Genomic DNA, 12,961 nt, shown 5'->3' on the forward strand with positions numbered 1-12,961 from the left:
AATAATGTAAAATCTTAAATATTATATTGTAAATATTTGATTTATTTGGTATTTACTGTAGAGTGACCTCTTTACTAGAAAACTTTCATCAGACGTGACTTTTTTTCTTCTATTATGCACTCATTATTCACAATGAAATGGACTCAATTCCACAACTATCTCTACCTAAAATAAATATTTAAAAGATTAGCATACTATAATAAGTAAATAAATACAGTAGAAAATGCATGCACATTTACCAAGTCAATCCACTTACTTGATCAGAATTTACATAAACAAAGGCAAGAAAATAAATGTATTACAAAATGCTATAATAGAGTGGAGGAAACTACTCATATGGTGGCTATATTATATAGCGTGTAATAAGATTAAATCTGATATTAGAACTTATATCTGCTGAAGATAAATCCTCCTTATCTTTAACCTCTTTTGCTGCTGCACATTTAAACAGATGGAAAATATTTGTTCAGATTGAAAGGCAATGAGTAGAACTCTTCACTTCTTGTGTCACCCTTGAATGACTTGTACTTGTCCCACCAATGTTTTCCTCTGTCCTTTCTAATCGACGAGTCGTTCTTATGTAGAGTGTTGTCTAGGAAATACGCCACTACGCCAGCTACAAATGCTTTTGATTGGAACGGAACGTTGATTATATCGTTGAACTGTCATGTACATGGAAAATTTATGAGTTTATGTTTGATACGCTGACAGTGTAAAATAGTTATGATATTATATAGATCTTATCCGTACCCATCTCCCGCCGGTGTGGACTGGACCGAATCCGTTGATTGCTGTATACTCGTTGAAGTACTGTGGTATAGACAGGCCCAAGAATATAGAGAAGCCTAATATGAACTTTGTTCTAAAACTGTTAAGGTTGCAGAACTGAAGAAAACTAAGACCTCCAGCACCTACAAAATCATGCAAACATTATCCTATGATGTTTCTTTTTAAGAATCTTAGTAATTAAAAGTATACATGCATGTTTGAGTTTGTCGTAAATCAAACATACCAACATAAGCAAAGAATAAGCAGTACAGTGCAGCAATGATTGAAGGTGGGATAGAGGCGAAAACTGCTCCGAATTTTCCTACATAATGATGAAAGAAATTTTAGGAATTGTTGTATCAAATTGCAAAATTTTCACTTAATTGACTTACCGAGAATTGAAAAGAAAATCATGAATCCGGCAGATATCTGCACAACTCTTCTACTGCCAACTCGTGTCAAAGCCAAAAGACCCGCATTTTCTCTGTATAGAAAACAAATAAATCACCTTCATTTCTATTAATAATAAGAATTAATGTTTGTTTGCTCTTAGTAAATAATACAAACGGAACAATTTCTGTCTTACACAGACACGGAAGATCCTGTAATTGTTCCGAACAATCCTGATAACAGAATGCCAACTCCCTAACAAACATAAATAAGACGTGTGAGGAATTATACTTGAAATTGAAAGTTCTACTTGATTGCTTGGGGAAAAATCATCATTAATATCAAATCACGTTTGAAATTTTTACCATTATTACAATTATCATTTATAAAAGCAAGATTTAGTCGTGTCCGTACCTGCCAACCAATACCTCGACTAAGAATAGAAGGTGGCAATGGTGTTGCACTTGCATACCTATATACGGCAATGAAAGCTCCAGTAGACTGTGAACCGAAAGAAACATGTGAGTATATAACTTAATTTTACTTCAACATAAGTAAGCTTCATTGCAATGATAAAATCCCCCATAGTTCCGGTTAATTATAACAGAATATACAATTTAAGAAGATAATTTCTACAAGAATAACAATTGAACAGAAACCAAATCTTTTACCAATTTAAAAAGAGAATATCTTAAGAAAGAAGTTACCTCTACAAGAGCAACAAAAGATGCCATCATCATCGCAAACGCTTCACCTGCATCAAATGTAGGTGCTCCCCATTGAAAAGGGTATGGAACTCTGATCCTGCAAAATCAAAATACAAGAGAAATTATTCTGAATAAGCTTCAAATGACAAAACAAAGCCTAGAAAGTAGATTCACACTAATAAAACCAATATCTCCAAGATCCAATTGAATATATCTTGAGAAATATCAATTATAGATGAGCTCCAAGGTTTATCAATTGTCATTTAAAAACCTCTAAATTACTATATAAATACAAAAGCTTCGTAAAACTAAAGGGGTGTACGCAGTTGCAATAGACAAAATGCTGTTAATGGTCAAATTGAATAAGTCACACAACTAACCAAGGAGCGGCATCTATAAGTCCGGCACGATCAGTGCGGCAGGACGATTGTGTTTTCGGTGCAGCACCGTTATAGGCCCTTCCAACAGTGAGTAGATGAGCATATATCCACACAATTACAACGGTAAATAAAACAGCAAAACGGTCAAAGATATTTTTCCCCGAATGTAACACGTGGGGCACATACTGCATGGCAAGTGTAAAGAAGTTTAACAAACTTATATTTATAGAAACCATAATACTATAAGAGTAAATAAGTTTTAGAAAAAGTGAAATTAAAGGAGCATTTAAAGACGCTAGGTGTATGCAACTTGAAGGAACTCTACCTGTGAAACAAACACTAGCAATATAAGCTCTGGCAGTCCAATCTCAATACATTTAGCAACCTACACGCAACAGAAGCATCAATGTTAAAATTTTAGTCAATTATTGTTAAACATGAGTAAGTATGTAGTAAAAAGCTTACCCCAGGAAAACCTAACTCGTACAACCCAAAACCAACAAGTGAAACTAATGGAACAGCTGAAAGTGGACTTAAGAACCTGCAGAAAAAATCAAACTTGTATCACATGAGAACATTTGGCTGATCCAAATCTAGTTGCACAAACCGCTCAAACGAAAAAAAAAATGGCTTGGTGGTAAGAATGTGAGACCAACCTTGCAACATTACGCCAAAGGCCACTAAAGCCTAGTACTATTTGAAGAGTTGAAGCAACAATAAGAGCACCCTGAATTGCCCTCATTATCTTCTTGAATTTCTGAATTGATTTCAAACAAGGCCAAAAAACAAGTCAAAAAAGTTACCAAACAGTTCCAATCAAATTAGCTTCTTAAAGTTATGCATGCAGTGAGTGATTGTTAGCTTTTAGAGGCACAATACAAATTTGGTATGCAATATGATTGCAAATCATAGTCTCTATTTAGATTTAAAATGCCGTTTGAATACAAAGTGATATACTAAGCATATCAACCACGCATCATTTAGTATAGTTAGTTCTTCTAAAACTACCTCTATCGGATCCGGTTCACCACTGAATCGACCAGCGAGAATAATCGAGATTGTGGTAGCCACATATGTATAAGACCCTCCAATTACTGCAGGTAGTCGACTTCCAAAGAGTGTTTGCACCAATGTGTTAATACCAGCAACAAAAAGTAGTGTTTCAATAACTCTGGCCTTCTCCGCCTGCAAGCAACAAATGAAATATTTTTCAATACAGTTTATTTTGGCCGGATTGTCATATCGTTCCCCACTTCCATATCATAATTTAAAAACTTCCGCCTTACATTTCCACCTCCCATCTGAGGAACAAGAGCAGTGGGAATGAGCACAGTTGTGCCAAGCATCACTAGAAAATGTTGAAAACCAAGAAGTATAGCCTCAGCTGCATCACAATGTTCTCAAACTTGTCATCATCATATTAATCGAAAAAAATTAACATAAAAAAAAAAAAAAGCAAATGGAATCAATCAATCTTAAGGAAAAGTGAGGCATGGAGATTCTTAAAGTTTTCAACACAAACTACAAATAATTAACAAATATGTCATTTGAAAATTGATCAAATATTCCAATAACTAAAAATCCCTTTATGACATTGTTCAACCAAAAATTCTTGACTTTATACTTTACACCCTCATGGATCAAATTTGGAAGTAGCAATCAAACTATTTCCAATCTAGATCTGGAAAAACTGTGAACAACTTTAGAATCAATGCTGAATTAATTACAACAAAAAAAAAATCAAAAAGTATGAAACCAAATCCAAACCAAACAAATATTCCAAAATAGAAACAAAAAATTGACAGCACAAAAGTTAGTTCTTGCTCTTTTTTTCTCAACAAGAATAATAATAATTTATTTCTTTAATAAACTAATTTTCCTGAACTAAAAGAGGATAATATAAAATTTTCCACAACTAGATTTTTTACATATAAAGCATAAAAAGGAGACTAACGCCATGGAGGAGGACTAGTAATGCAGTAAGAAATGTTGGGAAGTTGATCCTTTGGTGGATGTGGTTGTGGTTCATCTGATTTAGGAGCTGGAGCTCCACCTCCTCCTGCCATAGCTAGTTCTAAACAATGAAAAACAAGAACAGTAAAATGAATGAATGAATGAATCTATAAACCAAAACCAGATCCTCAATGATAGTGAAATGTAGCTAGAAAGAGATGAATTTAAGAGAGTGGTAAATGATAATAATTGATGAATTTAATTGAAAAGGGAAAGGAAAAAGCACCTTTTGAGTGAAAGAGTGTTAATTAATCTAAAGTCAAAAGGAAAATGAGGAGATATAGTGAAGTGTGTGAAGTAAAGGAGACTCAATGGTGGTAAAAAAAATGAAATGATAAAGGTGTTGTATATAGAAACAAGCAAGAAATGAATGGAGATTCTTTTTCTTTTTCTTTTTCTTTTTCTTCTCTTCTCTCTCTAGATAAGCAATGTCTGTTTCGTTCTCTCTCTCTCTCTAGGTTTATGGTTTTCACTTTCCAACAAACATTAGTCACATTTATTGTTTTTGTTTTGTACTGTGTGTTGTGGTTTTCTTTTTCTCTGTATGATACTATGAGAAATGAAATTGTTGTATAAGAATGTTTAGTTGTTAAGGTAGGTATCAATTCTCATACCATACCCATGTGTAAGTGTACGTTCATCACAGAAAAATGTAAGTGAAATTTGTGTGTACACACACTATTTTGTATTTTAATGTAATTGCAATACAAACTTATAAATCGTGTATAATATATCAAGAAGCCAAACCGGTGGTAGAATTATTATTTGTTGTGTATGTATGTTACTATTGGGTAAGGACTTAAGGAGTAAGATAGCTACTCTTAAAGATAAGATAAAGTTAAATTTCATATTATGACTACGATTATTATTTATTATTCTCTTTTCTTGAATCCAAATTTCACACTTTACAAAAAAATTGATGAGTAGTATAATATAGAGAGATAATGACTAAAAAGTGATACATAAGAATGATTATAATATAAGGGTTCAATCACCCATAATACAAACGCATAACAAAAAAACTTATTAGCATTAAAAGAAATACATCTTTAAAATAAAGGAAAAGAAACAAATATAATTTTACTAAGTCCTCTCGTAAAAATACTTTCAACAAGAATCATATCTTTAACAAATGAAATATAGACTCTCAAATATAATTAATTATTCAAATCGTTAAGAAACATAAGCCTTTTCAATGTACTATTTCCATAAAGAGAAAATGACTTTACCCATCGATCCTTTTTTTTCGTAAATGTCAGGTCTGAAAATATCAACTTTTTTATATAATTTTTAGTAGACCCACACCATAGAATGTCATATCAGTGTTAAGTCATACCTAACTCTCAAACTATTCTCGAGGGACTTTAAAATATTTAAAAACGACTTAAAATTTTTAGGCAAAACTAACTATCAACTAAACCACCTAAAAGTACTATACCAAACAAAAACTATGACATCACAAGAGACAAAAAGGTGGGTAGAGGACTCATAACAACTCTGGCACATCGCACAACAATGCAATTAGGGTCTAGGATGACCTGACTCCTAAAGAGATTAACTTTCGTAGGAATTATATATCTGAGAAGATGTTAGGAGAAACAATAACCTTAGTCCTACATAACTCTTCCAAATAAGGGGCATAACCCTATCAATACTATGAGATATAGTTTCACGATGCAAAATGGGACTTAAAAGGAATTTATAAGTCATTTTAACAGCATACAGAACAACCAAGACATGCATTTAACATCACCTATCAACGTCAGTAAAGCATCTAAAATCCTCAATGGCAGTCAGCAGATTACCTACAAGTTCAAGTTTCCAAACAAACAACTTTTTCCTCCACTTAAGATCACAATACCGACATATGTTAACAATGTTACCCAACTCCCACACTTTCTCAATTCATTATGAAACTAGATAAAGTCTTAAAAATAGGATTCTAAGGGAGATGAGACCGGTGCATAAATCATTCCATGAAGATTTGGAAAGGTCGTTACCTACTTTCTTAGAAAAACCTTTTATAATAATCTCCATCTTCATTTACATAAAGTGCCAGATTAACTAGGTGTGACTTCCTAACCCCTGAAATTTTATCCTTCTTAGGCTTACGAAATTCCTTCTAAGACACCCAAAATATCTTATCCTTAGTCGTGTTTACATTCCAAAGAAGACGCATATGAAGGCTAACAAGACTCTTCCAAACCTTCATAGGCATTTTATGAAAATAAAGAAAGAAAATGGGGATAAACTCTATAACAAAATTTAGTGCGACAATTATTCCTCCCAAATTAATGTTCTTGTTATCGCGTGAGTTAAATCTTTTAGATATGTTATTGATTATAGGTTTCCAAGTAGACTTAAGTCAGGGTTAACAACAATCGGAAGACCAAAGTATTTAAATGGGAAAGTTTCCCACCTGCAAAAGAGAAACCCTTCTGCCATTACCAAAAAATCATAATGACTAGTAACCTCAATGAGACAACTGTTAGCAAAATTCACATGTATGAAAGTTGGTCAACTAATGCGTCAACTCTACTAAATAATGAAGTTGGCCAATTATTGTGCCAATTCTACTAAATAATAAAAGATGGCCAAGTGGTAAGTAGATGGATTTGCAGCGTCCATTTGTGTGTTTGATTCATATCTACACCATTTTTCTTTCTTTTTTTGGGTGATTAAATATTTGCAATGATATTTTGGGGGTGTGTGTGTGTTTTTGTGTGTGCTGACCACTTCGATCTTGGCCGACCACTGGACTGGGGTCTCATTTCTTCTAGAATCCTCTCAGTACATGAGGGTCATCCTCCTAATGATCACGAGATATCTCAACTGCAAGTGCATCTAATAGTTCTTCATATTTCACTACTAAAAAATAGAAAGTTAGCTCTCTCTCTCTCTCTCTCTCTCTCTCTCTCTCTCTCTCTCTCTCTCTCTCTCTCTCTCTCTCTCTCTCTCTCTCTCTCTCTCTCTCTCTCTCTCTCTCTCTCTCTCTCTCTCTCTCTTTATATATATATATATATATATATATATATAAGACCTCTAATAGAAGCTACTGAGTTGTACACCAAAGGATTGAGTATAATGGTTTTATTAGTTCATCGTGAAAATATGATGACACTATCATCCATATAATGCATTAAACATTAACAGGGGATAAACAATGGATTTACGCAAAACCTATTCGCTTTTTCGCAATAATTTAGAACAAGTTTAATTTTCGCATCAAAACTCGGGAAAAAAAGACATGGTTACTTTTATTATTTGCGTAATCGTAGTTTTGTTAAATAGCAATATCTGTGGAGGTGATATCTTTTAGTATTACTTAGAAACTATCAGTACACTTGCTAAAACGTTATCAGTACCGAAAATTTCTTGGGTTCCGGTGCATTAGTTTTTTCAGAAGGTCTAGGTTGTTACCTTTAGACCTTTTCAACTTGTCAATACACAAAGGATCTAAATGGTTAAATCTTTTGCAATGTGTGCCTTTATAAATTGGACTATTCTTTTCTTATGATATGAACCTTTACTATGTGTTTTAGCCTTGTTAAATCCTAGTCCATTCTTATTCAAGGAAGGCCTTTGACTTTATAGGATCAACTCAAACTTTTCTTTCCCTTGGGTAAACTTACCTAAGGTTTCATGCAGATTAATTAGTTCCTTTTTTAGGTAGATACAAGTCTCGCAAGTTTCTATTAAGTTTCTGATTTTACCTTGAATGGTAGTCAAGGCTTGGTTCTTCATCGCCACGGTCTTCACCAGATTAGTCACTTGGTCGAAGAGAGAACCATCAAGCTTTAGGGGAAGCAAAGAATTCTCTACCCAAGAGAGAGAGGTAGAAGCATTCTCTACTTCATGCGTATAGATATTCTACTAAAGCTTTAGATCATGAATGTTATTCTTCGGTCGTTACTTCTCAGTATGGTGTCAATTGGAACAAAAAGCCTCCTAGTGATCGGATCCACCAATGGATAAAGCAACAGCGGTAGCTGGGTATATCGAGCCATATTAGCCAAGTAAGCATTTTCCTTATCCAAAGGAGGAGGTCGGAGACCCCTAGAAGAGAGAGCCAGGTCCGGTAGTAGAGGGTCATCATTTAGACCTAGGGCACTCAGTAAATTCAGCAAATCCTCCACAACAACATCATTTCGATCGGCGATATTCCTCGCCTTAGAAGTCTGGCTTGCACTTCATTATCCATGTAAATTGCATACAATTATGGGTAAAATGAATATATCAATGATATGCATATTGAAAATATCAAAAGCCCCGAAGGTTCTAGAGCTTACCTAAGATGGGTTTTCTCTCTTCCTGAGAGCGAGTTCCTATAAACAATCGGACTTCAATAAGACGTTGCAAGCATCTCTTATCAACCTCTTCCATGGGAGTATGTCCTCATATGTATCCTAGATTGATGATAAACAGCATTATTCAGGACTTCTAGTATCGAGCCTTGTTAGAGAGATCCCCTTCTTTATATACGTAAATGTAGAACCAACAAAAAGTGACCCTCATTCTAATTTTTGAAGAACAAGTGTGCATATCTGCCTTCCACTCCGTCGCCGATGTCACAAATTGAAGCACGGGTTTCAGGACTATTACATGAAAGAACTGGTCCTCAAAAGGCTGCAGCTTCGGAAGAGGTACAAAGTTGTGGATTGTCTGTTCCAGCTAGATTAATCCTCTACCCCTCTTCTGGGTCGCCTGGTCAAGACAACATCTAAAAATATGAAAGAAAAGTATCACAGAAGACTTTCCATTCAAGGATATACACAAATACTAGTATACCTTCATCTATGCCCAACGTGAAGGGTGAAGTTATGAAGGATCCATTGTTAGATGCTTCTGAACCTCTACCTCAAAGGCAGTGAAGGGAAGATGAATGCCAATAACAGATAAGGCTCCTCCGTAGAAAGGAATGATGGAATCACCATACTTATCACATATTCTTTCATCATCATAAGGACTCATGATTCCTCAGTAGGAAGACGAACCAACCTCCATAAAAGTGTCGTCAAGACCACCGGCTTTAGCAAAAGTATAAATAGTGGAAGAGTAGATAGGATACACCCAAGAAGATAAAGTATCCTTTTGGGACTTGTGAGTACTTTTATGTGATTTCTTGCCTATATCGCACTAACTTTACAATTGCAGGAAAATGAAATGCTAAAGAAGAAGGTATATGTTAGACTTAAAAAAGAATGACTCGGAAGAAAATGACAATTACCACTACTATAAAATAGACTTTTCGTAACACTAAATTACAACAGTTTGACTTTTAACCGTGGTAATACCTTATTTTTGGACGCACTTTATTTTTTTTATTTACGAAAAAACATTACACTACGGTCAAACTAATTAACCGTGATTATACATTCGTGGAGTGATGGGGTTCGAATCTTAGCTCCAATAATTTTCTACTTTTTCATTATAATGAGTGTCTCTCTCTCTCTCTCTCTCTCTCTCTCTCTCTCTCTCTCTCTCTCTCTCTATATATATATATATATATATATATATATATATATATATATATATATATATATATATATATATATATATATATATATATATCAGCACGATTGTTAATGACAACCTTTGTGAAAGTCATTACATTTCATCACGGTTTTTGAATACGATCGTGGTGAAATTGTTTACCCATATTTAAGTGAGTTAGTGTTCGCTTCTTGATAGTATCGCCATATCTCTCACAATAAAATCCTAGCACACATTTTCTTTCTTCTTCTTTGTCATTAGCTTTCATATTCTACAGTATAGCCCCAATCTTGTTCTTCATACATAAAGGTATTCTTCTTCTTTCATATTCTCTCATTTTTGTGTATGTTCTTGTTATGTTTCACGTGATTTTCTTCTTTTTCGAGAGTTTATGAGTTTTTTTGTTGTATGTTATTGTTGTTGTATGTTATTTTGAAAAAGGGTTTCTCTTCTTGTTCAGATTTCAGATCCTTCTTTCATATTTCAGATCCTTCTCTCAACATGAATAGTGGGAGCAAATTTATCCATGAGATTGAGGTTATAAAGGGGTTTATTGATATGTTGGAGTTATGGTAGAACAAAACCAAGGAAGCTGAAGTTTTTAGGGATCACATTAGTGTTGTTGAACCGTCTGGTGGAACAGACTATAAGAAGATTCTTTTTAAAAATCTTAACCCTGAAAAGATGAGGAAGGTAGAGGCTATTATCAAGGACCTAATGAATATGGATGCAACTGATTATGAATCAGATGAAGACCTTGAGAACTACATGGATTCAACTAGGCATGAAGATTTAAAACCTTCTTATGTTTCACTTGATTTGTTGTTGGTTGTTGTTGTTGACAAATTTTTGTATGTTGATAAAAAGAAATTGGATTACAATGTACTGCTAGTTTATGTTAACATGCTATTTTTTTACATGGTGTTTGTAGGATTACAATTGATTCGCATTGCTATGAAGAAAAAATACAAGAGAGGATGAAGATGAAGTGAAAGATGCAAGCTTGTGTGATAGACCTAGAGTGACATTCATTCAAATTTAACACAAGTTTGTAGTTTTCTCCTCAGTTTCATCATCCTTTCTTTTTACAAGTTTGTCTTAATTTTTCAGAAACGGTCAGTTATCAAGTTCTCCCAATATATGTTAATCAATTGAGTTTTTTGTTGATAATTTTTGAGTTTTTTATATCATATGTGCTTGCTTATTTTTTATATCATATGTTATCAAGTTCTCTTTTTGCACGTGACAATTGTGATCATTTTGCTTTCTCTCTCTCTCTCTCTCTCTCTCTCTCTCTCTCTCTCTCTCTCTCTCTCTCTCTCTCTCTCTCTCTCTCTCTCTCTCTCTCTCTCTCTCTCTCTCTCTCTCTCAAATCTTGTATGAATTTTGGTTAAGTTGTTATTCAATACATATCTCCATTCATTTTTTCCCATTGTTGTGCGTCATTGTTTCAACGTCTTTTTGCATGTTAGATTATAGTCTCCTTTAGAAGGGTACACTACTTTTAAAAAATATATGATATAATCAAAAAACACATGTAATGACGGTTGCAACGTTTATCAACATCCTTTTGCATGTTTGATTTGTTTTTTTATAGTCTCCTTTTTGCAATGTTTAAGTTGGCTCATTGGTCGAGTTGGGGGTGTATGGAGGATAGGGCCATATTTTTCTGGTTATTATTTGTTGTATTGATGAAGGATTTGTTGGGAGTATTAGTGGTTGGGTTGTTTTTTTTTTGTTTGGTAATTGGTGTATATTTCTCTTCATAGACCTTTACATGGGACACTGCCTTAATAAAAGGATGTGGGTGTGTGAATCAACACATCACAACGAATATCAACATTTAATCCACTAATGAAACAATCAATCAAAGCATCATTACTAAGACCATACACCCTATTAGCTAATGAAGTAAATTGCAGATAGTATTCCGCAACTGTACCGGATTGGGCCAGCTTAAATAGGGTAGCTTGAGGTCATTCATAAATGGATGGACCAAAATTCAACTCTAATGCACACGTAAACTCATGCCATGATTGAAAAGGGTTAAATCGTTGCATCCTTTGATATCATGGTACCACATCCTTATTAAGATGTACCGATGAAATAGTTAAACGATCTGAATCCGGAGTATCGTAGTAGCCAAAAAATTGTTTCGCACGGAAGATCCATTCATGTACGTTCGTACCATCAAATCGAGGGAATTTGAGTTTCACGTTTCTCACCTGGAACGACGGTTTGTTGATGAGTCCAACACCATGGTTGGTTTTCGGTGGAGTTTATTGGACCAAGATGTCAAGTGTAGAATGAATTTGAGTAAACTTGGACTCAGCACTCATCTGCATCGCCTCCATACGATCGAATCTGGAATAGTTTCCAGCTTCCAACCTTTCAAACCGCTCGAACATCACCTCCTGAAACTGCTTGGGGTCCTCTGCATTGCACTTGATCTCAACTTGCATTTCCTTTGTTTTTGTATCATTCATGGTGTAATGAAAGCACCAATGAAACAATGACGTACAATAATGGAAAAAAATGAAGGGAGATATGTATTGAATAACAATTTAACCAAAGTTCATACAAGAGTTTAGAGAGAGAAAAAAAGCAAAATGATCACAATTCTCACATGCCTTAAAATATTCTTATTACAAGCCTTAAATAGATGTCATGTTTTCACATATCCCATGAGCCTGATGTTTTCCTTGCGTACTCTCTCACTTCTACGTGCTTCCGCAGTTTCAGGTTGGTTAGTAACATAATTATTCTCTCCACTTACTGCATGTGGGTCCACCTGTGGAATTGGTGACTTATTGGTTTCTAGAAGCTTTGTCCTATTTGTCTTCATTACAATACCTTCTACTTCGAAATCAACTTTGTCCTCAAGGTTGAAAAGTGGAAACTTCTGCTGCAAGCTTGATGCATCCTCCCAAGTAGCTTCAGATATGTGTTGCTCATCCCATTGCATAAGGACTTGGTGAACTTTCTGCGACCCTTTGATGATGGTTCTAGCTTGTAAAATCTCCATGGGCCAAATGATTGGTCCAATATCACTCATAGTAAAAGGAAGTGGCATATATTGATCTTGAGGAACACCCTTAAAGAGTTTCAATTGTGAAATGTGAAAACTGGATGAATCTTAGCATGGTCCGACAACTTCAACTTATAAGCAACTTCAGTGGGTAACTCTTTAAAAGTATCTTCCAGCTCATG

The 12,961-nt window shown here is 34.5% G+C and overlaps 1 protein-coding gene across 1 annotated transcript; it reads right to left on the reverse strand.

Moving 5' to 3' along the window:
- Positions 1-234: 234 nt before the first annotated feature.
- Positions 235-4,716, reverse strand: LOC127083595 (nucleobase-ascorbate transporter 6). Its single transcript, XM_051023906.1, has 15 exons — positions 4,485-4,716; positions 4,200-4,319; positions 3,532-3,629; positions 3,254-3,430; positions 2,902-3,002; positions 2,711-2,786; positions 2,571-2,630; positions 2,246-2,430; positions 1,866-1,962; positions 1,573-1,659; positions 1,355-1,413; positions 1,161-1,252; positions 1,013-1,090; positions 751-911; positions 235-662 (listed from the first exon to the last, which is right to left on the reverse strand). The coding sequence occupies exons 2-15, from the start codon at positions 4,309-4,311 to the stop codon at positions 444-446; spliced, it is 1,602 nt and encodes a 533-aa protein (XP_050879863.1). The 5' UTR covers positions 4,312-4,319; positions 4,485-4,716; the 3' UTR covers positions 235-443.
- Between the last annotated feature and the right edge of the window lie 8,245 nt (positions 4,717-12,961).

This window comes from Lathyrus oleraceus, chromosome 5 (assembly GCF_024323335.1).
Source record: "Lathyrus oleraceus cultivar Zhongwan6 chromosome 5, CAAS_Psat_ZW6_1.0, whole genome shotgun sequence".
NCBI lineage: Eukaryota > Viridiplantae > Streptophyta > Magnoliopsida > Fabales > Fabaceae > Lathyrus > Lathyrus oleraceus.